We start from the raw sequence: 25,895 nt of genomic DNA, 5'->3' as shown, positions 1-25,895 counted from the left end.
GCCTGCATAAGACACATAAAGTAAAGTGAACAGATTTAATTTCCCTTGTCATTAAGGAGCTGATTACCTTCCAATAGAATGTCCATTTACATGGGCGTAAATGAAAACACTATATTTTAACAACTATGATGAAAACTTTGGGTTCTGCAGTTGAAACCTCCTGCTATGAAGGTTTTCATTCAATTTAAGTTTGACCTATGAAAAAGATAAGAAGTCTCTCCCTTTCCAAGGCTCTGTTGCTTTGATTTGGATTGTTTCTTACTGTTTTCTTCAGTTTCTTCTTTTGGAAGTCTCAGTTTCCTGGTGTAAAACTTCCCAAAACTGTTTCCACTGAAAACAAAGACAACAGTGCCTCACCTGTGCTTGTTCCTCTCCTCTCGCTCTATCCTCTGCAGCCTCTCCTCTCTCTCCACACGGCGGCGCTCTCGCTCAGCAGCCAGAGACTCCTGGTGCTGTCTGTACGAGGACGACAGGAGTCCTCCTAACGCTACCCTAAAAGCAGACAGCACCCATTTGTATTCAGAGAACCACTGGCATCATTGGCAGAACTTTTATATGTTCATGTTCATTTATGTCAATATATCACAACATAATTTAACAAATGATCAACAAAATTACTTTGGAACCATATAACTGATATTGCTTTCATTTTCTGGCCTCCAGAGAGTCTTGATTTCCTAACCATGTTTCAGTTTGTGTACGGTGCAAAAGACATGAATATGTTCTCTTTATAAACATGTTTACTCCACACTAGTGTTTATTTTAGGGATATTTTTATTCCTGGAACTGTTGATATAAATGTTGTTCCAAGTTGCCCCTCACCTTGAGCTTGTGGGTGTGCTTGGGGTGCTGAGGGAGGAGTAGGACGTGCCTCCATTCCTAAAGGACAAAAAATAGGGTCAGAAAACAGGAGAACACTGAGGGGACCCATTAGTCACCCAGTTACCTGACACTCGCTACATAAGACTCATGGTATGAACCCCGAGCAGTACCCTCTTATGTAATACAGACGCTGCAACACATATCCTAATTACCCACTACTACCCTGTGAAACATCAGCTGCTTTATATTTAAGACTTTGCTGCCAATATTAAAGAGAAGCCACAACACCTTAAAAACGTGTTCATACCTCTTGAACGTCTCCTAATTTCTTTACATTGCAGCCACAATCTTCCATTTATTTTGTTGTGATTATATGTAATAGAACAACAGAAACTAGTGCATAACCATGAAAGGAGAGAAAAGATGCATGGTGTTTAAAATGTTTTAAAAATCAATATCTGAAAAGTCGAGTGGGGAATGATATTTAAACCCATTTACTCAGAAACCCCTAAAATAATTCAGTGCAACCAATCACCTAATTTTTTAAACAGAGTCCAATTTAATCTAGTAGAAATACAGCTGCTCTTTGAAGGCATTGCCATGTAGGGGGACACATTAAACATGTAGAAGCTGCATGGCAGAAACCCTAACCCTTAATATGTTGTTGCCGTGGTGCGTACCTATAGTAGGTTCAGGGAAGCTGTAGGAAGCTAAATATAAATATAATTCTGATAAAAATCACGGGGTGTGAATACATTTGCAAGGCACTGTGAATAAAACAATTTGTAGCAAAGACTTTGTCAAAACAGAAGAATGTAGACAGATTGAGGCACACCGTTTCAGATACAGAGCTGAACAATTTGCTTATTTATGCTTCTTTATTTACTAAGACAAGCAACTAAATGTCCCATTGTATGACAACCCAGAAGAAAGAAAAACAAAAGCATGGAAACAGAAAGAAAAAGATACAGTGTTACTAAAAGGTAAGAAGTAAGGGGGATGGTAGGGAGATTTAGAGATTTAGAGGGGAGGATAAGAAGGAATCAACAGATACACTACTGTGCTTGTGCTGAAAAATAGGGAAACAGCTTGGAAGTGGGAAGCAAAGTGAGCGCAGATTATCAACCTAGAAGGAGACTAAAGACAACTAAGAACAGCTCAGTGAACAGAGGACAGATAACAAGAGCAGCAATAAACTCGAGGTGCAAAGCTGTGAGAGGAAGGAAGTGAAAAGAACTAGCGAAAAAGAAGGTGATGAGCAAGAAACGTGGTGCCAAAAGAAATCCAAGGTGGTGGAAAACAAAAATAAAAGGTAGAAACAGAAGTGGAAACAAAAAAATGTGATGCAAAAAAGATGAAGAAACAGCTTCTGGAAGCCATGTGAAGAGAAGTTCGGCTCTCCATCTGACCTGGGAGGTGTTGTTTTGGGCGACTCCTCACTGCGTTTAGCCTGAGCTGATGGTGCCGGCTCCCCATCAAGATCATACGAGAAAAGGTGGAAGGGAGAGTGGGGCAGATAGGGCATGTGGTCCGGGGACGGACGGGAGCTGCCACGCAGCGGCAGGCTGACCTCCTTGGTGGCAGGGACGGTGACCATAGACCTTTTCCTAGCCAACAGGGTGGCCAGGAGGGACGGCTGGGTCTCGGGGCCGAGACTACAGAACTCTGTAGAAGGGGGCGTCAGGGTAGAGGGTGATGATGTAGATGGCGGGGATATTTCTGCCTGATGCTTCTGCGCATTGTTCTTTATGGTTCTGGAGGAGATGGTGATGGACTGAAGAGTGGTCCTGTGAACGGTGGATGTAGGGCATGCAGCCCTGGGAACAGAGGATTGGAATGAAAGGAATAAGTTTCAGAAAACATACCTAGAGAGATTTAAGGCGAGGTTAAAATAAACAAAACTACCACAAACATGGGTCACAGGCTCAAATTAACTGTGTATCCAAGACAACACACTGGTCAAACTCACATTTACTACTATCATGGCTTCCTTACACCAAGAAACATGAAAGCAGCACTATATTTTAGTGTTGCCACCAAGTCCTACAAATACCTGGAGGTGGTCTGATTAGCCCCCTCCTTCTCATCCGAATCAGATTCAGTCACAGGAGTCTCTTCTTCTTCCTCCTCCAACTCCTCCTCCTCCACCTCCTCCTCGTCTAAGCCACATTCCTCCTCTCTATGGAGGTAGGTGGGTGGTTGAGGAGGATAATGCAAACATGACAGGAACATTCAGGGGAAAGATTGAGGAAGAGATGATGCAATACATGAGAACAGCATGCAAATGGACATCTTCACATAAAAAAGGAAACGATAGAAAATTAGATGAAGCTGATGCTTGCAAATAAGGGTTAGAGATGCTCTAAAAGCCTTGTAGGTGTTTATTCAAAGACAACAAACAAGCATGTGACAAATGTTAGATCAAGATGGTTAAAAACAAAACTAAGGGAAAAGTTGAGAAACAACAATGAAATGAAGTGGGAACACTGGTGGATAAGTGTTTCGGATTAGATACTCTATGCCTCCAGTTACACAGGTCAAGATGCACATGAAGACAAGTTATGGTGACACGGAAGAAGGAAAGGAATGCTGACAGGGGAACATGCCTTAGATGGAAAACTGACTGGAGATCAGTTTGGGCACTGATCTGTTGTTTTGTAGTGAAACCAGATGATCCTTGTTACAGTCGAGTCCGTGTGAGAAACCAGGTGCTTTTCCACAAGATCAGATCCACGTGTGACGAATGAAACGGCCAATAAACCACTGCTTGTTTGTTTTTCGAAAGTATTCATACCCCTTGAACTTTTTCGTTTTGTCATGTTGCAACCACAAACCTCAATGTATTTTATGGGAATTTTATGTGAAAAACCAAAAGGAAGCGGCAAACATTGTGTATGTATGACAATACATGGTTTACCAGCTTTTTACATTAAGAAACTGAAACCTTTACTCACTTCTTCTTTCCAAAATAGCTCAAGCTCAGTAAGATTGTACGGAGATTATCCCTCAAGATCAGTTCTTAAGTCTAGCCACAGATTCTGGGTTGTTGCTTTGACTAGGCCACTGTGACACATGCATATGTTTTGATATAAACCATTCCATTGTAGCTCCAGCTGTATGTTTGGGGTTGTTGTCCTGAAATGCAAACCTTCACCTCAGTATCACGTTTTCTCTTTTCCTCTAAAAGGTTTTCTTCCAAGATTGCCCTGTATTTAGTGCTATCATTCTTCCCATCAGCTGTGACGAGCTTGCATGTCCCTGTTGAAAAGCTTCTCCACAGCATGATGCTGCCACCACCATGTGTTACTTTGGGGATGGTGGGTTCAGGCTAACGTGAAATGTATGTTTTCGTCCTCACATCTTTTTTCACGTTTGTTGTGGCTACATGGTTTGAAACAAACCTAAAACCAAACTTCTAGTCGCTGGATTTTAACAATGGCCTTTTCTTCCAGGATCGCAGTGTATTTAGTAATATCCATCTTTGTATTAACTTGGTTCAATCAAAGTTTGATTTTGGTCTGATCTGACCATGGCAGGCCAAGTTTGCTGGGCTTTCTACATGGACTATGGCAAACTAAAACCTCTTATGACTTTTCTATCAGCAATAAATTTATTCCTGTTAAACTTCCAAAAAGGCCAAATTTGTAAAGTGTCCAACAAATTCTTTTTGATTCTCCCACCTCAGCTTTGGATCTTTGCAGTTCCTCCAGAGACACCATGGGCCTCTTGGCAGGATTTTATTTAGGTGCATCAAATAACAAATGCACATGAGAGTTTTTACATTTCTGTTTGTAAAAAGATTCAAATGAAGTATCCTTTTTTTCCATTATGGAGTTATGAATTGGTTTGTTGGAATATATCTTAATAAATCCCAGAATCGCAATAAAATGCAATCAAGTGTTTGGTTGCAATGTGACAAAATGTGTAAAAGTTCAAGTTCAAATACTTTTGCAATGCATGTATAAAATGACAATCAAGAACAGAAACTCAAACATATCATTTCATAATAAAACGAACAAAACCGAAAGGACATCGAAATTCATGTAATCAGGATTTTCTCTCCCTTTTTTCTAGATTCCCATTATTCCTCATGTGCAGAGTTTACATTTTAAAAATATCTGCAGCCTGGATCTTAATCTTCTTTGGTCACATAACAGGCTGAAAGAAGATGAAGAGATGAGCAGGAGATATTTAATCAGTCTGGAAAAGGCCACAAAGGACGAGGGATGAAAGACAGGAATTTGTTAAAACTACTAGGATCCTATGAAACTTTCTATTCTGGAGGAAGTGCACACAGCTCTGCAATAACACTGTGCTGGTTTGACAAAGTGAATGATATACTAGATTCAAAGATAACTGTCACGGCTGAGAACAGTAATCCTCAAGGGTGTTTCACTGCAGAAGGAACTACACACTGTTAGTGTGTGTGTGGGGGGGGGGCAGAAACACACTGGTGGCTGTTACGCCATGTGAGGAACAGCTGACGTGTTTCCTGGGAATGTTTGAACTTACATGGATGGTAGGAAACCTGACAGTGCTCTGAGGTAGAAAGTGGGACAGCTATCAGGTCTAGTCTTTGAGAACTTCTATATTTGGTTTTGAACTTCCATCCTTTAGTTAGCTCCGTAACTCCTCTTCTACTCTGTTCAGGGCACTCTCACCTCTCACTAAGGTCCTCTGCTCTGTGTCCGCTGAAAGGTTGGAAACCGGCCCTGTGTGGGGATGCGGGGCTGCAGGGGGACGCCTGTCCAGATCTCCCCAGCGAGGCCCGACGGCTCCGACGCCTCTCGAGGCCTCGCTGTTTCTCCGCTCCCCCGAGGCTGACGCGTCGACGATCACGGCATCCTGTGGGTGGGGGCTGGCTGTCGTCATCGCCATCTTCATGTCGTAGAGACATCTGGAAAAGAGTTGTTAAACAAGGAGTGAAAAAAGGTGCTTCCCACTCAGATTACAAGGGCTGATTGACTGTATGGCAGATCAGTAATAGATTGTAGATGTCTAATGAATAGTTCGGTTTGTACCTCATAGATATTGAGCTGCTCCACTAAGTCCAGATCACTGCCTTTCCTTCCCAGGTGTCTCCGGGATACTGTCTCCATGCCTTGTTCCTCCAGACTATCGACCATATCATAGAAGGAGTCCTGATCAGGCAGCGCCGCAAGTGTCTGCAGCAATCAAGAACAGAAGTCGCAACAGATGGTTTAAATACATCATCGATGTTATTCCAGAACATCTTCCAGTATGATGAGATTTTAACCGGAAAAACCTAAAAAACAATATTTCTTCGGTGTCTATATCTTATCACTTCCTAATATGGTAAATTACAGAACCAAGAAATAAATAAAAAAAAGACAAAATAAAAAAGAAAATTAATTCATTCCAGCAGCATAATATCCCTTGGAAAAAGTTGTAAAAATTCAAACTTTACCTTTAATACAGTTATTGAGTCGGGAAAAAATTCCACATAAAGAAAGAATTGTTTTTGACTAAATTAATAATTTATGTAAAAAAGGTAGCCTGTTTATTTAACTTAATGTTACATTAATCTGACTTTCCACAAACTTCTAATCGGTAATCCGCAACTTCCTGTTCCCCTGGAGTGTTTCCATTTTTGTAAATCACTCCTTAAAACAGGAAATACAAGAAAACATGGCAATCACACAAAGACGATGTGGGTTGATTCTCTGAGTCACTCAATGGCTTAATGAATACATTACTTAGCAGTATTTGGAAATGTTTTAGGTGGCTTGGATTCAAAGCCTGCTGGCCAACAATATACACATGCCCAGGCATTGTAGGGAGGTCATACAGACACGTGGAGGTCACACACAATACTGAGCCTCATTTTGACTTGTTTTAAGGACATTACATCAAAGTTGGATCAGCCTGTAGTGTGTTTTTCCACTTTAATTTTGTGTGTGACTCCAAATCCAGGCCTCCATTGGTTCATAAATTTGATTTCTATTGATGATTTTTGTGTGATTTTGTTGTCAGCACATTCAACTTTGTACAGAACAAAGTATTCAATGAGAATATTTCATTCATTCAGATCTAGGATGTGTTATTTGAGTGTTCCCTTTATTTTTTTGAGCAGTGTATTTTCATTTGGATGGACTTTCCTTAAATGCAAACACCAGATATGTTGGGGAATCTGACCGAAGCTTAAGAAGAGTGGCGTGGACCTCACTGTGTTTTTGAAAGAAAGAAAACAGTGAGGAAAAAGTGTGTAAATCACAATTGATATTACCATTGCATTCTTCAACAATGATAAAAGAGAAAGCTTTGTTTCTCTGATATCATATAGCCCTAATCGGAGCAATAATATTTAAAAAACTGCAGCAAAGAGTGCATTTTGTTATAGTCACAGTTATATGCTATATAGTCAAATTGTCACAGCAGAGATATTGCTATTTAGGTTAGGGTTCACCCAAACAACAATTTATTTGTAAACCCTGTATGCAAATCAATACCAGGGTGCCAATAATTGGGAAGTCTGTAGGAGTTCAGTATTTACCAGAGACACTCTACAGATATGCCTACCTTGTTAATCAGGGTCATAGCATAGACCAGCAGCTCAGTGTCCACTCCATCTTTCTCTTGCAAAATCTCCATTGCATTGAACCAAGGCTTGCAGCCTAGACATCACACAGATAAAGTTATTTATTTCATTTCAGCCCAGAAAATCACTCACAACCACATTGAAGCAAACAGAATAAAATGAAGAGCCAGGAACTGGTATGAGTCTTAAAATGGATTTTTATTTGTGCTTTTGTACCTCTCTTTGCGTCCACAGAGGTGATGGCCTGTGTGAGAAGCGGCGTGTTGGATTCAGAGTACTCTACAAACACCAGCAGCAACTTCAAAGCCGTTTTCACCACCAGACGGAACTAGCAGAAAAACAGCAAAACATGTCCAAAGATTTTTACCCTTTGAAAATACATTTCTGAAAATTGGCAAGCAATGTTTTCGCCCCTTTGCTGATTTTGACCCCATTTCGTACTCGTCTTGCTGTTTCTTCCATTGCTGTTTTTCATCTCGTTCCCATAAAATGAATCATTTCATTCCCACTAACTGAGAATTTAACAGTTTATAGAAAAATGCTTGAAAACCTAAGTGGACCAAAAAAATGTTTGGTGGATGAAGACTGCTTTTCAAAGTTTGGTACAAAATAGCCAAAACAAAATATGAAAGGGTGAAAACAACAGTTTTTCTTTTTCTATTTAGTCTGTTTTATGCTTTCAGGGATAACACATAGAGCAGATTTAAGACGTGAAAACAAAGAAAAACAGATTTTATTTTGTTCTTTGTTTCTGTGCATATTTATGAAAGCAGTAGCGCTTTGGGAAGACATACATTTATTTACACAGACACATTGCTGGGATTTACCTTCCTCTTGGGGATGAAAGCTACATAATGCAAATTGCGTTTCAGAAAGAAGAGTTGGTTTAAAGATAAGCTGCAGTTAGGGATATTTTTAATGTTAGGGTGAGAGTTGCGGTCAGTAAAGTAGTTGTTATGGTAAAACAGAGTCTTTACAAGGTCTTTATAGGACCCCCATGTTGTATGGGCTTTGTTACTTTATTTGAGTTGCTCATCATTAGTGTAGTTTTCCAGGAAAGGTGCTGTAGAATAACACATTATAGGATCTGTTTACACACTCTCAATGAAATAAACTAAGGAAAGAAAAAAAAGAACCACAGCAGCTGAGGGTGCATTTTACACTCACAGATGTGTTTGTCTGCGTTTCCTTGGATGGCTGCTAAAAAATACAGTGTTTCTAAACAATGGGTGGTTGTTCAAAGCTAATGACAGCCTGCAGCATATTTTTCCTTTCTCGTTTTGCACAGAGGCTTGGCCGTACCTTTGAGCCAACCAGGGTGTAGAGCCATTGGATCGTCTCCTTGTGGCTGATGACGCCATTCATCCCGTCCACGTACAGCATGATCTGCCCCAGAGCTGACAAAGGATCATGAGAAAGATACAAAGTTTGAGGGTTTTATTCCTAGCAAAGTATTTACAGGCCCTGCTGTATTGAACAATCTTTTAACCAAAAACAACCTATTTTAATGCTGATGAGCAAGAAGCAAGAAGTCAGCTATGCATTTTGTAATTTTACAGTCCCTCAAAAAGATTTGGACACACCAACACATTTGAAATACAGTTAAAAATATCCCAAAAACGTTTGATTGGAAAAGAGCCTTTTGGTGGGAAACGCAACTATTAATTAAATAGTAGAACAATCTAATATCTCCATTTCACACAGTAGAGGAGCCTCTAAAAGTGTGTTTCCACTGCAGGAACCAGTGCCAGATATAAAGTACCAGGTTAGAAATCGACCCAAGGAAATGGCTGTGGTACAGAGGGATTTTGTTGAAGTTATCTCCCAGTTTAAACTTCTCTGTGGTTCAAATGTTCTTTTAAGTTATTGGTACTTTTCCAAGCACAGCATTCAATTCCATCTACTCATGTTGAATATCACTAAATTTTAAAGTGTTTAAATTCAAATACATTAAAAAAGCTGCTAATCTTAATAGAAATACTCCTTAAATTAATTACATAAGGTGAAGACGTTTACTTTTATAAACTCCAAAGATTTTAGGTATAAAAGACTTAAGGCAGCTGCTGCCATGTGTGTGGGTAATGCTTCTTTCAGACACACCCCACAGCTTTTAAAATGAAAAATCAATGTTACAAAATTTATTTCAGCTCTAAGTGTAATATTTGAAAAAACCTAATTCAGTATTATTATAGCAAGTGGTTGTAATCCTTACCAGAGCTCGATCTCAGCAGTGACCGAATCATTGGTGACAGTTTGCTGAGAGTCAAACATTTTTATTTTGCCGATGGGAATATTTTTACTGTCACAAAACTGACACCCAGCAAGATGTCTTTAAATGCTGCAGTTCATTTAAAATCTGTTATAGTTACAGATTTCCATGATGTTTCATTTAACTTTACATTAAAACAATAACAACTATAAAATCTAGGAAAAATGCTGTATTGGACTGATTTTAAATAGATTCTGGACTCTACTACTGACGTGCAGCAATCTCCTCTCTCCAGATTACTGAAGCAGCAACCGTCCTGCATGCAGGAGGGTGATTCTCTCATTATTAGTGATCAGTTTACATAAACAGCTTCGTATTACACCCCACAGTGAAAACACAGAAAAATGACCATGGTAAGTATAATGGTTGCATAGTCGAAATGAACCAATAATGGTGCATGGTTTTAACTGTGGGGATAGAAAAAAAACTCCTAAAGAGCTTAACAACATGGGTGATGTCAGGTTTTTAGTTTACTAAAATTGCAGAGTTTGTGTTTATGTTCTGTTGTTGCACAGAGGCAGAATCAAAACAGTTGCACCAAGCAGCTGGAGCAAATAGTATATGCTGCTGCGTGTTTTAGACGTATAGGAAGGAAGTCTGCTTCACAGCCACAGAACAACAGTTTGGTGCAGAAAGGAAGGAAGCACATGCTGCATTTCTTCAGAGGTAGAACCGCAACATCATTCAAATGAATGATGAGCTTCATGGGCTGGACCTTATTTATGATTTGTTTACTTTTTATAGAAACAAGTAAACCCACAACATAGCTAAGAACAGAATATAATAGAAGGATCAGCTTCACAAAACCTAGACCTGCATGATGAAGCACTACATTTTCTACATCTTAGTGTAAGCGTGTGTTACTATTTATAATTGGCGTCTAATAGGTTTAACTCCATAATATTTGCTCTATAATGTGTTTCTTGGTATAATATTCTTATTGTTAAAAAAATGACCAAATAGATTTTCATCTGTACTTTGTCTGATATGTAGATGCTGACAAGGAAACTTAACTTTCTTCATCCTTTTTTTTTGTTACCAGTCATAATTTGGAAATGTCCTAGAACATACCATGCGTAGCAGCAGCATTCATATATTACGAAAATGAAGATTGCTGAAACATTATTTCTAGTCAAATAAAACAGTAGTTTACAGAATCATGTATAAAACGTGGAAGAGTAAGACGTACCATTTCTGAACTCATTATGTGACAGGATTTATAAGGTCATAATAACTGTGCTCTCCAAGCGCTAAATGTGTTACTTGACACGGATCCAGTTAAAAAAATAGCTTCAGCTGCTTCTATACTTTTTTGATCTTGTATGCTTGTGCATCTAAAAATGTACTGCATGTGTGTCCAAACCTGTCAGTTTTACTCTTTATTGTAAGTTTTATTGTAAGGCTAGTTTCTGTATCATCTTAGATAAAATGATCCTGTGGTTACTGGTTTCTGCCAAAATTTCAAACATACATGTGGAGTGGAAAAACGGTACTGTCGGAATGTGATTTTGCCATGTCAAACACATCTGGGAAGTGAGTCAACATGTGCACTTTAACTGTGAGCCACCAATGAGATATAACACATTTTATATTTTTACATATGTTCATTTACAAAGTAACAACAAAAAGCATGAAACTGCTGTCGTCTGCCACATAGTCGTACTAGGCTGTTTCTGCTGGTGTTGGTTCAGACTGAAAGTAAAAGACAACACCTTTCTCACTTCATGACTGAGTGATTATAACATCCTGTAACAAGAGAGAGGAACTCAGACATCTTGAACTACAAGAAGGAGCTACTAGTTTCTGTGTCAACCATGCATCTGGACCCACATTTAAGATTTGAAGCTTTGTCCGCACTTCTTGGGAAGAAAATAACACCCTTTGATGAGAAGAACTCTTGTAAAAATTCACCTGCTTTATCAGTTGATGACTTTTTTATTCAATTAATCCTCACAAAGCAAAGCAGTTATGCTGAGGAATTCTTTGTCAATGAGAAGGAATTTTTTGACCGGCTGTATGACTTCGACTTCACTAATCTGTCTGACTCGGCTGCTTGTATGAGAGGAAATGAACCATACATGCGCCCAAAAGGCTGGTACCGCATGGCCCTGAAGGTCAGAGGTAAATATCCAGATGGAGATGCCTGGCTGGGCACCAATGGATGGAGGAGTCACTCCGTGCCCGGAGAGTGGCCCGTGTCCTACCATGGAACCAGCTTAGAAGGAGCCAAAGGCATCATCGGGAGTCACTACAAAGCAGGGAATGGACAAACATTCGGAAGAGGAATCTACTCAGCACCTAATCTTCATGGTGCTGAGATCTACTCCAAGACCTTCACATCAACTATTACGGGTAAAACTTACAAAGTGATCATGCAAAATCGAGTCAATCCAGGAACGAGGCAGATTAATGGGAACTACTGGCTCATACCAGTTCCAGAGGGAACATCTGCTGAGGAGGAGAAACGCATTGCTGAGAGTTCAATACGGCCGTACGGCGTTCTGATAAAGGAAATCTAAGGTTAACCAGCATGACCCAAAGGCTGGGAGATGGGACTGTAGCTAGAGCCAAGAAACATGCTTCCCAAATTGTTTGAAAAAAAATGAGGTCAGTCCTGTTCTTTTTTGTAGCTGTCAGTGTTTTAAAATGCTGATGTTGAATAAAGTCCTTCAAATCTACAACATAAAAACATAGAAAAAGTGATTTCTTGCACCTGTTTCTTCTAACTGTGGTTTGTAAATTATTTTAATAATAAGTGGAGATAGTCTTCCATTTAGTGTTTTATCAGTGCTTATAGGGATTCTATCTACAGGAAATGAGTCATATGTAAACTGACACACCTCACTGGGGTTTTCCACCCAGAGCGTAAACATTTGTTTTCATTTCACTATTTCACTATTTCACAAATAGGCAAAATTCTAAATTCTGATTATTTTAAATGAATTGTAAATATGATGGAGAATGCAATGCTTCTACTACAATTATTGTAGCTTATTTCATTAAATTGATCAAACATAGCAGACTTGTTGCATGTTTATCAGTGTATGCACAGAGCAGTGGCTAGCAGAAAGGTTACCATGAAGTACTGGCTGATGAGCGTGAGAAGTGTCCGCCTGCAGGTGTCATTCGAAGGCTCCACCATTTCCAATCCTTTTCTGGTTAAAAAACTGTCTGTTCTCATGCCCTGAAATCTACACAAACACTGACCCTAAACTTAAACAAAATTTATAATCCATTTTCTTATATACTGCTTAATATCCTATGTGCAGCTGTGAACTGGAAAATTTAAGGGGCTTTGCCCTTAGGGGCCTTAGAGTGGCACTGAGAATCTGCAGCTAAAATCTTTGACCAGTGCAAAGACAAATATCAAAACATTATTGCACCTGAAAAGCATTTCTTTTCAAGTCATTTGTAAACCCACTTTGAGATATGAGTTGATAATAACTCTTTACTCTAAAAGCTAACTGTTGTATTGCTTCAGACAACGATAATCCATGTAAAAACAAATGCCACTGATAAGCATTTATCAGCTTTCTTGGAACTAGTAATCTCTAGGTGCAAGGATTATCATGTGGAGGGTAATTGTGTGGAGGATCATTATGTGGGGGGTGGATTTTTAAGTAGGACAATCATCCCAAACTCCACAGCCAAGGATTCCCTTGGATGTTTTAAAAGAAATAAAAAAAAGTTGTTGAAAAATGGCCCAGCCCATCACTACACTTGAATTCAATTGAAAATCAGAAATGGACATTTAGAGTGAAGAGAAAATGCCTCTAGAACCTTCAAGATTTGAAGACAGTTTGTGTGGAAGAATTGATCAAACCCACATCTGAGGAATGCATGTGACTAGCCTCTTCTTGGAGAAGACATCATAAAGCTATCATTACCAACAAACACTGTCCTATAAGGATTTATTTAATTGCAGTAAGCATTATAAATTCTTATTTCTTGTGTTATTCAACTTCTTTAGACAAAACTTAATCTATGCACTTGTTTGCTTAATTTGTGCATGTGGATTAGATGGGTTGTTATCAACACTCAGCTTGAATTTCATGCTAATATGGCTATTGCAAATACATTTACTAAGAAAAACTTTGATCTATTAGATTCTTTCTACTCTTTCTCGTTATAGTACATGAGTCAAAGCTTCCAAGTTTTTCAAACTAAGCTTACCTTCACTTTATTCTAAACAGCTTAAAGAGGCATTCTGAAGCAAATACAAAAGTGTAGTTATATCTTTTATTTTGTAGGCAAATCCTAAATGTTTGTGACCACAAGGAAGAAATGTTGTCTTGATTTTTTTTTACACTTACCAGACAGGCTTGTAAAGCCTCAAATTGTACTTTTGGTTTTACTAATGGCTGTGTTATCTGTGCATTAAAATGTCTGTATGCCTAAGTAAAATAATTAGTTCTGGGAAGTCTGATAAAAGTTTATTGGTAGCACGTGTGTGGTTTGAGGAAACTAAAAAGAATCTGTAAACATAGGCATGTGTGTCTGATAAAGGGAGGAAAGGTATTTACTGAAGATATAGTGATGAGATGCGTGTTATTTGTATGATGCAATCTAATTTTTATACTCAAGAGATCTCATTTTTATCTAGAAATATAACAACCCATGCCCATTTGGACCCCAAATTATGAAACATTTTAAAACATCTGTTGATGAAACTGTATGCTACAATGTCCATCATCTATACCTCATCATCTTCTGCATATCTGAGATTGGGTTGCAGCTTAGAGCAGAGAACAACTTGTGGAAAGACATCCAAAACATCTCTCCAGTCATTTGGTTTCAGGGCAAAGCACGTTATTTGCATGATCTCATTTTTACCAAGATCAGATCTTTTCTTCTGGTTTTCAAATAACTGTTAAACAACTGAAGACCAATTACATTGCCCTTTTACCTGTTTTTTAAAATGTTTGAAAATTATTGTCAGAAAAGATCTCTGCGTTTAAATTTTTACATACATGGAAATGTTTTGTGCACACATACATAAATCTAGTGTAACTTTGCCTTTGCTCCATGTAACACTGAAGTACATTCATGTTACAGGTTTGCACAGTGCTGCGACATCATACTGCAATCACCTGCAGAGCCCCTACATACCCTCAAACTAGAATGGCTACCAAGAACATCAACAGTGAGGGCAGTGGTGCTGCATTTTACATGCCAAATGTACTTTCAAATGCAATTTAAAATAAACAACAACAAAAAAACCTGTGCCTTGCACATTTGTTGACACCCCGAGTAAAACTGGGAAACAAAATTCTGATATTATTGCAGCAGGATTAGCATACAATGAAAATTTCCCAAACAAATCAACCTGTAATTTGATTACATTTATTCAATAGATAATTATTGTTGATCAAAAACCTAAGAAGCTTTAATTAGGGCCATAAAAATCACATGGCACACAGGTCCAATTTTTCTAAGCCACTCCGCAAAATGGAAAAAAGGTGAATAATAATAAATAAACCAATATCTACAATCAGAGCAACAATTAAAATGTTTAAAACAACTCCACCTGTGAAATGCAAGACTGCACCTGGACCCAGGTTGATCTTGCCACTAATCTCCATAGCTAGTGAACTGTGACTGAAATATTTTCAGTGTGACATAATGCTACAGCAGGAAAAGATTTATTACTGCAAGGTTTTCCACGCATTTTTACCAGACGTGCTAACAAATATAGCTGGTGCCGTATGTTTTTCTGTGCAAGAAAAAGCTTAAAAGCTTAAAACACTGGAAAATGTATTAGTACTTATTCATCGAGGTTTGCACCTTCAAAAATGCTATTAAAACTACATAATGGTCTACTTGTTCTAATTATATACCATGTTACCTTTCACTTTTAGTCTTCCAATGAAAATGAAAACAAATCTACCTCTTAATATGTAGTTCTGGTAGTTCTGGTCGGCGTCTGCTCCCACTTTAATGAGACACGTCAGACCTTCGGCCATCACAAACTCATGGACCAGGTCTTTGTCATCCTGAAGCAGAAGGGGAAAAACATAAGGTGTTTGTTTATAGAAAGATTCACAGTCTACATACTACCAGAAGCAAGCAAAAACCATACTGCTGGATACAAGCAATTTCTTATCTGACCACATGATGTCAGTAGTGTGCAGGATAAGGAATTTTTACCTTGCTTAGGTTCTTTGCTGACAAATCGTTTTTTTTTTTTTTGTTTTTCTTTTTATTATTTTCAAGTTTGGTTAAACAGATTGAGACTCACTGACCATATATACAATACAACTCATCTGAGATGATGGTGCCGTCAGGAGACTTTCTTAAAATATGCATTTTCTTGCAAAAGGAAAAAAAAAGGATGCATCTCATTTGCAGAACGCATTGTGCTTTTTTCACTTGTGCGGCAGGATTGTTTTTAATTTTGTTTTTAGGGACTCGCTGTGCTTGCAACCCAAAGGGACAATCCTAAACTCCTGCTATAAACAAAACAAAATATTACCACAGAGAAGAAAATCTAAATCTCTGTTGCAGACATGTCGTACAACGCAAACACGGGGAGAGAAATGGCTCGTTGATAAAGATTCCCAACACAGAAGAAAAGAGTGTCCACAATAGCCATTAGTATTATGCAACCACATAATGACAGTAACTGCATATTTAGTGTGTGTTACCTGAAAAATTTGCTTTAGGGAGAACAGGGCCCTCCTCAAGTCCCGTCCATTGGAGTTATAGAGTTTCTCTGCAGAGGAGCACAAAAAACATACACTTCTGAAACTGAACAAGGGCTTTAATGAGACAACATCTCAACATTTATCTCCCTGAACATCTTTCTTCTCTCTCCAGTGTTCACATTTTATTGTAATGAAAGGGTCGATTAAACCTATAGGGTAAATGACTATCAGCTGTATAGAAAGTGCACAACAGGCGGCAGTTTGAGGAAGCCCATCAAATTTCAGAATTTCAGTCAACTGAGGGGGCACTTTATCACACACTTTGCCAAGTTCTCAATCGGCATGTGTATGAAATGTTTCCCATAAACAACCACACACACAAGAACACAAATGTATGCTGGATGGACGATTAGTGCTCTGTTGGAACGTTAATGAGTTGCTGGCTGGAGTTCAACACCCAAGTAATCGGGTCATGACACGGAAACTGTTCAGGGCAAACGTCTAGATCACACTAAATCTTAGCCTTTTATTTCTTTCATTAAGTGTAAGGACAATATGATACTTTTATTATAGTTTTACATTCTTTATAATATTTCATTTTTAGCTGATACAGTGTTCAAAGTTTCTTATCTCCTTCACTGTGTTAACATATGAATCTTTGTACACCCACCCTTTCCCACAAGTACAGCACAAAGCAGAAGGACATTTGACCATTTGTCTTTTCTCAGTCTTTCCTATGTTCTCATCTTCTCAGCTCACCCCACAGGTTTTCTATAGAATTGGGAGAAAGCTGATTCTGTGTATGGTGAACTTTTTCTATATTGATGAAACTATGCTTTTTCACCTTTATCCACTATCTTTCTAAGTGACCCAATGGCGACACATTTACAGAGTTTATTAGATCATTTAAATTGCTACAGTGCTTCAAGGCATTAATAATGCCATAAGTTCTATTCAAGTTACCAGAGTCTTTCAAATAAAACAGCCCTGCAGCATTACAGATCCTCCACTGTGCCTAGCAGTCGGCTTTTTCACATATTCATCTTTTGTTTTTGGCCAGACCTACCTAAAATGTGTGTCGTGCTCAATCTCAGGGTCATTTGACCAATGCACACCGTTCCAGTTAATGTATATATGTTTGCATTTGTGATGGTAGTCCATAAAAGGCTTTTCCTGTGACTGCCTAATTGGCTGGCATGTAAATAGCATCACTGGTCACTATGTAAACTTGTCGACAACAGCATTACCTTCTTTTCTGCGGTTTAGGAAGGTTACGAGGTATTTTTACATTCCTTATCATCCAGTCCACTTTGTGGGACATAAACTAATCATAAACTATCATCCAGTTCCATGTGTTTTAAACATTTGAATTATTGCATTGACTGAATAAATCAGCAAGCTTTGGCATTTGGATATCAAGATCAACACGTTTGTCTTTCTGTATCAACACGTGTTTTCCCTTTTGAAAAGAAGCTAAGAGATATGTGTCACATAATATTTGTACCCCAGCGAAACAGGAAATATGTACTATGTACTAGTTTCTTAATGTTCTGATAAATTTATAAGTATAAACTAAAAAAAGACTTCTTTTGTAAACAATTATTAATTTCCCCCAAGCCAGGTTCTCTGCTCATCTTTACAAAGGGTGCCAATAATAATCTGCTGGTACATTTCAATATCAATCCTCATGCAGATTAAGAGTTACAGGCTAGTCTGTCTCCACCATTGCAGGACAATGTATGAGAGACAAATTAGCAGCGGCATTCGAGAGATCAACCTCTGACAGCCTACTTAGTGGTCCTCAAATGATAAAAGTTCATTAAATCATCCACATGATGTGTCTTAAAAGGTTTGTAGGGCACTAAAATGAACATGTAGAGGTTAGCGGGGGAGGTGAGTGAGCCAACCCAAAAAAACTTAAAAATACCAAATATTCTGTACAAATTCATCTAAAACAACACTAAAAAGTACATTAATTCTAAAGTGTAAAAATTCCCATTAAAATGGCTGTTTTGTGATGTAAAAAGGCCTTAACAAACAATTGCATGTGATTTGTTATTTGTCCTGTAAAATTCAACTGAAAAACAAACAAATCTGTTGGAAATAACCTGGTATTGGACATGTGCACACCTTTAAACTTTCTACTTTGTTGTTGTACCTTTTGCTTCAGTTTCAGCATCCAACTTTGTTTGGCCGGAGTCTCCTCATCTTGACTTGGTAATATTTCATCACTCTACCTTGCAAAAGGTCTGAAATGCTATCAGGTTACGAGGACATGTCTTGTCCACAGGCCTCTCTAGGAGACAACACAGATTTTCTGTCAGAATTCAGTTCTGGACTTTGGCTACGCCATTCCAGAACTTTGATTTTCCTCTCATAGACCGCTCTTTTGTTGATTGGGATGTATGTCTGGGCTCACTATGAGGCTGAAAAATAAAATCTCTTCCCTTTCTTTTTGCTGCAGCTTTATATTTTTTTATGTTTCCTCTAAAACATTTATGTTCTTCACTTGAATTTTGCATGTTAAATGTGACAGAATATGTGGAAAAGGTTTTATAATGATTTATCAAGGAGTAATTTTCTTACATCCTGAAAACCTGGAATTTTAGCATAGGGTGTGTACACTTTTGAGAACCCATGTAAATGATAGACCAAAGTAAACTCGGCTAAATCCCTTAGTCCGGATTTTGTCCAGGCTTCCCAGGAAATCAACAGACACTAAAATGGCCCATCTGGCTGTCGGGCATGATGGCTATTGTAAACCCCTTCTGTGTATTGTTTGTGTTCTTCATCAGACCACGAGTGGGGCTGTCAGGATAACCTTTACCAACAGCCTGCTGGGCATCTGGAGCACATCAGCAACAGCGATAAGGTTTAACCTTGGCTTCTTTCATTAGTGATGCCATCTGATGTACGATGTTATTTCTGTTCCAGATGCTTTCTTGAATCCTATCTTCTACCCTCGCGTTCCGGTTTATCAGATGGTAAAGTACAACAGTATCAAATTTCAATGTATTGCTGTGTCAGTGTTGTCAAGGTAATAGTGGGTATACACCTGGTCAACATGACTGCCATTTTGCTCCACAGTAAACTGCTTTGGGCAAATAATTAAAAATAATTAATCGACTGCTCAGTTGACACCCTGGGCTCCAGCTGGATTATCACTGCAGAAACAAGCTGGAAAGCATCAAAACATAAATAACTCTCACATCCAACCACCTGCACCTTAATGCAGATGTTTAGTTTTCAGTTTTTCAGAAGGTGATCCAGAATTGCTCCAACTCATCCCCAAGTTCAATGCTTTTTGAGAAAACATATGAAAAATGCATCTTAAAAAGAAGCAAGAAAAGACAGGTTGTCTCAGTTACTGCAGTAGCTCTGTACAGGTCCAACACAAAGATCATCTGAAGGAGGAAAAAATCCATAGTTTGCTTGTCCACATGTCTCTTACTGGTCACCCTTCTTTTGCCTGGCGCCTGCTTTTCTTATTGTCACAAGAAAAGCTTAAGTCCTCACTGGGATGTGTCATTGTGGCCTGTGCTTATGCTGATGTGCTGCATGCGTACATGTGTAAGCCAGAGCAGGGCCGGCAGACAGACTGACGAAGCAAAGACAGGGAGGTGCATTTCATTTATAGGCCCTCTTGGAGTTTTACGGTTTTGTTTTGGAGGACTTGCAGCTTGCACTCATGCTGTTTCACCCATGTCCTAAGATGCCCTGCAACGTATCCATCCTGCCGTATCATTTAGGACGAAACTAAACAAAATCCTAATTTTCTTAAAGCAAGATGAAAGACAAACAAGTAAAAAGGGTTATTTTTGTTGTTTCTAAAGTATTGTTAAGATATTTCTACAGGCATTAACTAAAAAGTCTGCACAATTATACACTACATAACTTCTGAACTAATATATTATTCCTCAGGGATTTACTTCTAGATAATAAAAGCAACAGTTCTGATTTGTGGTATTAATAGCAAAGAAAGTGGCTCTGTGGCTTTGATTAAAGCTGCCTTTCCTGGTAATATGACTGCATGTTTTTTGATGGAGGTATTCCTTTTGAAATCAACATAAAATGAAGGAATCCCATGTATGCATAAAACTATATTTCTATTGTGATTGGTGCATCTCCACCCTCAGAAATTGATTGAGAAATTACATTCAGGTTTGATAAACAAGGAAAAACCACAGCCCTACCTACATCCTTTTGTCATAATGTGAGGTTGAACGGAACCGGAGTGTCGAAAAAAACGCTTGGCAGCAGCATTGCAGGTATAAGAATCTTTAGACTTTAATAACAAAATAGATCAACTTACACGAGTTTCCAAAAGTTCAAACAATGACATGACACAAGAATCAGCATGGAAGTAAGGAGGACAGAGCGAGGAACAATGACAATAACCAAACATGTATACTGAGGGAAGAGGAGTGTGAACCAATGAAAAAGGCTGATAGGTAATCAGAAAAAGATGACAACAGGTGTGGAACTGAGTTGCAGAGGAAAACTGAGGGAAGGTGACAGATTACAACAAACGAAGCTAGACTGCAGATGGAGAAAACAAACATGAGAAAACGATACTAAATGACAAAAATCCAGAGAACACAGATCTAAAGAGAACAAACAATAAAAACACAACTCCAAAATGGCAAAGCATGACATTCTTTACCCTTAGTGTTATATAAATAGAGATACATCAGGAAATTAGAAGGTGATCGTAGATGATTACATTTTAGCTGGATAAGCAGTGGCTTACAGGGCCACTCTTAGTTGTGCTTATTTATTGCTTTAACCTTTGTAAATAAACCCCTTGCCTTTTATATTCTGCACCCTGTGTATGATTTTGAATGTGGGTAGGGAAATGATCTTAAAACATGACTTTGTCTTTCTGCTTTAGGTTGCTTACAGTCTCCACACTTTTCTAAAGCATTTTCCGTTTTACCACCATTAAACAAATTTATGACTTAAATAGAGATCCTGGATGTACCAAATATAGTTAGGTAATAATTATTGCAGTCCAAGCTGCTCTTTATTGTATTGATATTGCATACAGTAATATTTAAAAAAATTACAAATTTACCAAGTAAATTACGCAGCCTTGCTGATTGATTAACCAGTCAGAAAATCAGAAAATCAACATTTTGAGGGTCAGTGAACCTAAGAGCTAACTGGTTGAGCTAACCACAAGACTCTTTGTTGTGGAGGCTGTAAGTGTGAGAATAGGAATAAAAGTTTGATTTTCCTGTATAAGTGAGGTGTTTAAAAATGAAGTCAGAGGAAAAAGAAAATGTTTAAGATGGATGGAAGGTCCGTATGAGAAACCTGAATCTGCTAAATTTGTGTCAGCAGGTCAAAGGTTTGCAATCAAATCTCTGATTGGTTCATCTCTAAATATATTCATGCACACAGCCCATCCTGATCATATTTACCACATTTGAAGAGATAATTACTGATGTAAACCTTGAAGACACTGAAATACTATTTCAGTGTTTGCAATTTTCAAACTGTCCCCCTTGTGTGTGTGTGGGAGTGTCCTCCACAGAGAAGCAGAGATTCCCCGAGTGGCCAGGCCATCTGATTTGTCATTCAGAAGCGGTCCGATCCCTCTTACCCCTCCTGCCACAATGAGATTAAAGCTGTGACCCCTTCAGCTTTGACTAATCCTTTAGCATTTATTGCACCATCCAGACTTTCTCCAAGCAGAAAAGGCCAAGTCAGACAAAGCAAGGCATCATCCTCTGCTGCAAGGCACAGAGCCCTACGGTTGGTTTGGTTGTACAGAAAAGAGAGTCCCTAGGTAACTGCCGTGTTATTCTGCCGAAAAGCTCCGTAGCAAACAGTTTACTGCCTCTGAGCTTAATCCTCTGTCTTACCAACATGTATTTATCTAACAACAGGCAACAGATAAATACATGTTTCTTCAAGAGGACTTGGTTTATCCAGGAGAATAAAAGTGAGAATGTGCAGGTGGACATGAAAAGAGCCCTCTGTACTAAAGAAAAGATTCATTCCCCCCTCTTTCTGAGCAGTTAGTCTTTAACATAACAATGTTCTAAATGCTCAAAGTGGCCTGCCAAGCTCCAGCAAGTCAACTGGTGAAATCAAAAAAATATTACTGCACTACTACAATGCATATATTGTTGGTCTCTGCAGAATGCAAGGTTTTCTAATGGGGTTGGTGCAATGGAAACAAAGATATATTCAAATAAAAAAAATTTCTTCATAAAATGCATTACTTTTGATACATTTCTGCCACTTTAACAACTCTAAAATCAGAAGAATTAAGAAAATGCTAACTGGGAGTGGGCCTATAACCACTTTAAAGGTTTTAGAAGGTAAATGTTTCAAACCAACTGAATTTTTCATTTATACTATTACTATCTTAAAGTAATTTTATTGAGTTCCAAAGAAAGTGGCTCCTCTGATTGTATGGAGCATAGAGTACCCCTCCCCCATCCGTTGCTGCAGTCAGTCATCTAAAAGATGGCTACTATCTCCGTCTCAGAGATTATGTTGGATCCTTTTTTGATTTGGTGAAGTTAAACTAAAGACGCCTAAAATGAGAGGTAACCGCTGACTCAAGTTTCTAAGGGATTTCATTGCACCCCTTAAAAAAAAAACCCTCCCCCCCAAACGGCAGTCTGGGCCATCAGTTGGTTAGCTGTTAAAGCTGGTCTGCAGACAGACCGAAAATAAAGAATCGAGAGGAGGGTGAAATGTGTTGGTATGTTGGAGAGCTTGAAAGCTGTTTTTTAAAGATAGATGTTTATAAATATGGTGTTAGTATCACAGTTTGACTGTTGATACTATTGACTCGACAAAACAGCTACTTTTTTATCATTCTTTACGCATGTTTCAAGTTAGCAATTAGATACCTAAGAAAGTGCCAAATTAAAAGGAATTTTCTTTTACTGTATGTAGCATAGGGCAACACACTCTCCTTCCCACCTTTGGAGCTGCGCACCAGTCAGCTGGATAAGAGAAGACTTCCAAACCCCCAAGAAAAAAGGTACAATATTTAGAAGCTTATTGAACTATTTTAAGTCTAACTACGTCTAACTTAGTCCGTGTACCAGAATTAAACTAACAATGAAAAATGTTACAGATAGCATTAATAAAACAGTAAGCATAGATAGGTCATGTTATTTCATCAGTAGTAGAAATAAAAGTTGTCTTTCTGTTTTAAATAAAAGCAGTCAGTCAGTAATTTTCTACCGCTTCTTCCATAGTGGGTCGCAGGGAAGCTGGTGCCTATCTCCAGCAGTCTATGGGCAGGAGGCGGGATACACCCTGAACAGGTCGCCAGTCCATCGCGGGCCAACACAGACACACACAGGACAAACAACCACACAAACACTCATTCATGTCACATCTTGTGTTTCAGTTATAATTGTGTGACTTATTTCTGACCCTTTCTGTAACTAATAACTATGCTGCTTTTTATGATAAATTCATGTTGCTGCTGCTCCTCCTACACAGCAATTGACTAAGACATTCTCAATATGTTGTCTCTATTGTTGTTTAATTCATTATTTATAATATTTCATACTTCTTCTAGGGTGCCACTGTATAACTGGCCAACAAGACTACAGATGACAACTAGCCTTTGGCTAATTCTGGCATCTTACAGGTGTGCTCTTATAAATATGCATTTTCCTGCTAAATAAATAAATTAACAAATAAGCTGTAGAATTTCTAATGTAACCAGCATACATTTCGTTTATAAAAAAGGCTAAAGAATGAAAAGCAATAGGAAATGCATTCATGCAGATAGCAAACCACCCAAAAATCACAAAACTAAAGATGAAATCCATCGCCCTTCCTTTGACCTGAAGGACTTATTTTAGCGGAACATATCTATATTAGGTCACAGGATATTTACAGATAGGCACACACTGAGGTTAACCAAGTGTAGTATTTTTCTGCTTGATCCAAGTGTCTGTTTGTCAGGCAAAAGGAGGTGGATCTCAGCTGGTATCCCCCTATTTAAGCCCAGTAATAACCGCTGACTCAGGTTTCTAAGGGATTTCATTGCACCCCTTAAAAAAAGCCCCCTCCCCCCCAAACGGCAGTCTGAGCCATCAGTTGGTTAGCTGTTAAAGCTGGTCTGCAGACAGACCGAAAATAAAGAATCGAGAGGAGGGGGAAATGTGTTGGTATGTTGGAGAGCTTGATTAAATCCCCGGAAGTCTTTCCCTCTCTGTGCTATCTCTCTATATTTAGGAGGTATTAGGTGTCGGGCATACTGTAATGACCCAAGAACCAGAGTTCAAGCTTTACTCAGGTCATGCACTGCAGCATATGCTTCTGCTGCCTTCTCAATGGAACAATTTAAAAGTTAAAGAATTTCCCTGAAGTATGTCTGTGAATATTTTCCTTTGAAGAAAATGAACTCAAAATAACAACAGTCCTTGTGTATTATTGGCCAAAGATATTACTTTCCACATCAGCTTAAGCATCCTGTGGCAGCATGCATGTGCGAAAACATAAGCCGAGTTGTGTTGTCCTTTAAGAACACATCTGTGGAGTGACATTAAAGAATAAACCCTCCATCAATCTGCCATAAGATCATATTTTTAATAGTGCACGATTTCAGTCTCAGTCCAGACTGCTGGGGAAAACTCGTTTTTTTGCAACTGTCTTTCCTTTTTTGTCTGTTGGTCTTGGCCTACAGTCTGGCTGCTGGAGGCCGCTGATGGCGCAGATGACGGTAGAGACCTTGTGAGTTCAGTGTGTGTGAAAGAGAGAGAAGGGTGGGGATAGAACTAAAGGGGAATTGAGACATTCGACATCTGTATGAATATGGATCTCGCTTGCAAAACAATTTTAATGGTATTTGGAAACAATTATGATGTAACATTGTTTTTTTTTTAAGTTTTATAAAATTCAACTCCAAATAGATAAACTTCTTAAAACAACATAGAGTTCTACACACACACAGGCACGTGGGAAGTGAACCTTTTTCAGGTTGGCATATGGTCAGAACCTGAAACTAATGTTCTACACAATGGATAGAAGGATCCTTTACTTCTTAGACACATGTCCCTCATGTGTTAATACTTCAGTTCTTTAATAAGCCTTAAAAAATACAAATACAATATGAATTACTCTCATTTTTCAAATGACTGCTACACAGACCAACTACAAAAATTATCTGTCTAAGTGATTGCCATATAACATAAAATATTGATTATTCCAAGTCTTATAATTTGTAAAGCCAGAGTTAACAAGAGTCTTAAAGGGCCTTTAAATACATTTTGTTGTGTACTTGGAATCTGTAGAAGTGGAGAAAAGTTGAATTTAGTCTCTCCAGGTGTTCCGGAGATATCTTTATATTCTGTTTGGGTCGCATTTTTCACTCCGTTCAGTTTTCTCTATCATCTGTCAAATTTTTTCAACTGTCACAGTATTTGCTGCGGAACAGCTAAATACAGTTATGGACTTCCAGCTGATCAATTTCGCATATCTATTTATTTCTCGCTGCAATTTTGCAGTCCAAGCTCAATAATGCCTATGCTGAAAGAGGATAGGTTCGGTACGGTTGTTGGGTGTATTAACCCACACAATTCATTACACCGTCACCCAGCATCAGAATCCCCTTGAAGTA

The 25,895-nt window shown here is 38.5% G+C and overlaps 1 protein-coding gene across 5 annotated transcripts in view; it reads right to left on the bottom strand.

Annotated features, from left to right (window-relative positions):
* fhod3a (formin homology 2 domain containing 3a) overlaps positions 1-25,895 on the bottom strand; it is an 83,432-nt gene that overhangs the window by 25,479 nt on the left and 32,058 nt on the right. For 2 of the 5 annotated variants that reach the window (XM_047384007.1, XM_047384008.1), the window contains exons 4-14: positions 16,295-16,362; positions 15,538-15,643; positions 8,684-8,778; positions 7,598-7,709; positions 7,363-7,457; positions 5,844-5,987; positions 5,484-5,719; positions 2,876-3,001; positions 2,232-2,639; positions 823-879; positions 358-492 (exon numbers count right to left, since the gene is read on the bottom strand). In XM_047384007.1, the coding sequence (XP_047239963.1) occupies positions 358-492; positions 823-879; positions 2,232-2,639; positions 2,876-3,001; positions 5,484-5,719; positions 5,844-5,987; positions 7,363-7,457; positions 7,598-7,709; positions 8,684-8,778; positions 15,538-15,643; positions 16,295-16,362 (1,582 nt within the window). The remainder of the gene's footprint in view (positions 1-357; positions 493-822; positions 880-2,231; positions 2,640-2,875; positions 3,002-5,483; positions 5,720-5,843; positions 5,988-7,362; positions 7,458-7,597; positions 7,710-8,683; positions 8,779-15,537; positions 15,644-16,294; positions 16,363-25,895) is intronic. The other 3 variants (XM_047384009.1, XM_047384010.1, XM_047384011.1) reach the window with 3 other exon arrangements.

The sequence above is a fragment of the Girardinichthys multiradiatus genome, chromosome 13, assembly GCF_021462225.1.
Source record: "Girardinichthys multiradiatus isolate DD_20200921_A chromosome 13, DD_fGirMul_XY1, whole genome shotgun sequence".
Classification (NCBI taxonomy): domain Eukaryota; kingdom Metazoa; phylum Chordata; class Actinopteri; order Cyprinodontiformes; family Goodeidae; genus Girardinichthys; species Girardinichthys multiradiatus.
Note: the sequence above shows the minus strand (reverse complement) of the source record. Positions and strands in the feature narration are given on the sequence as shown.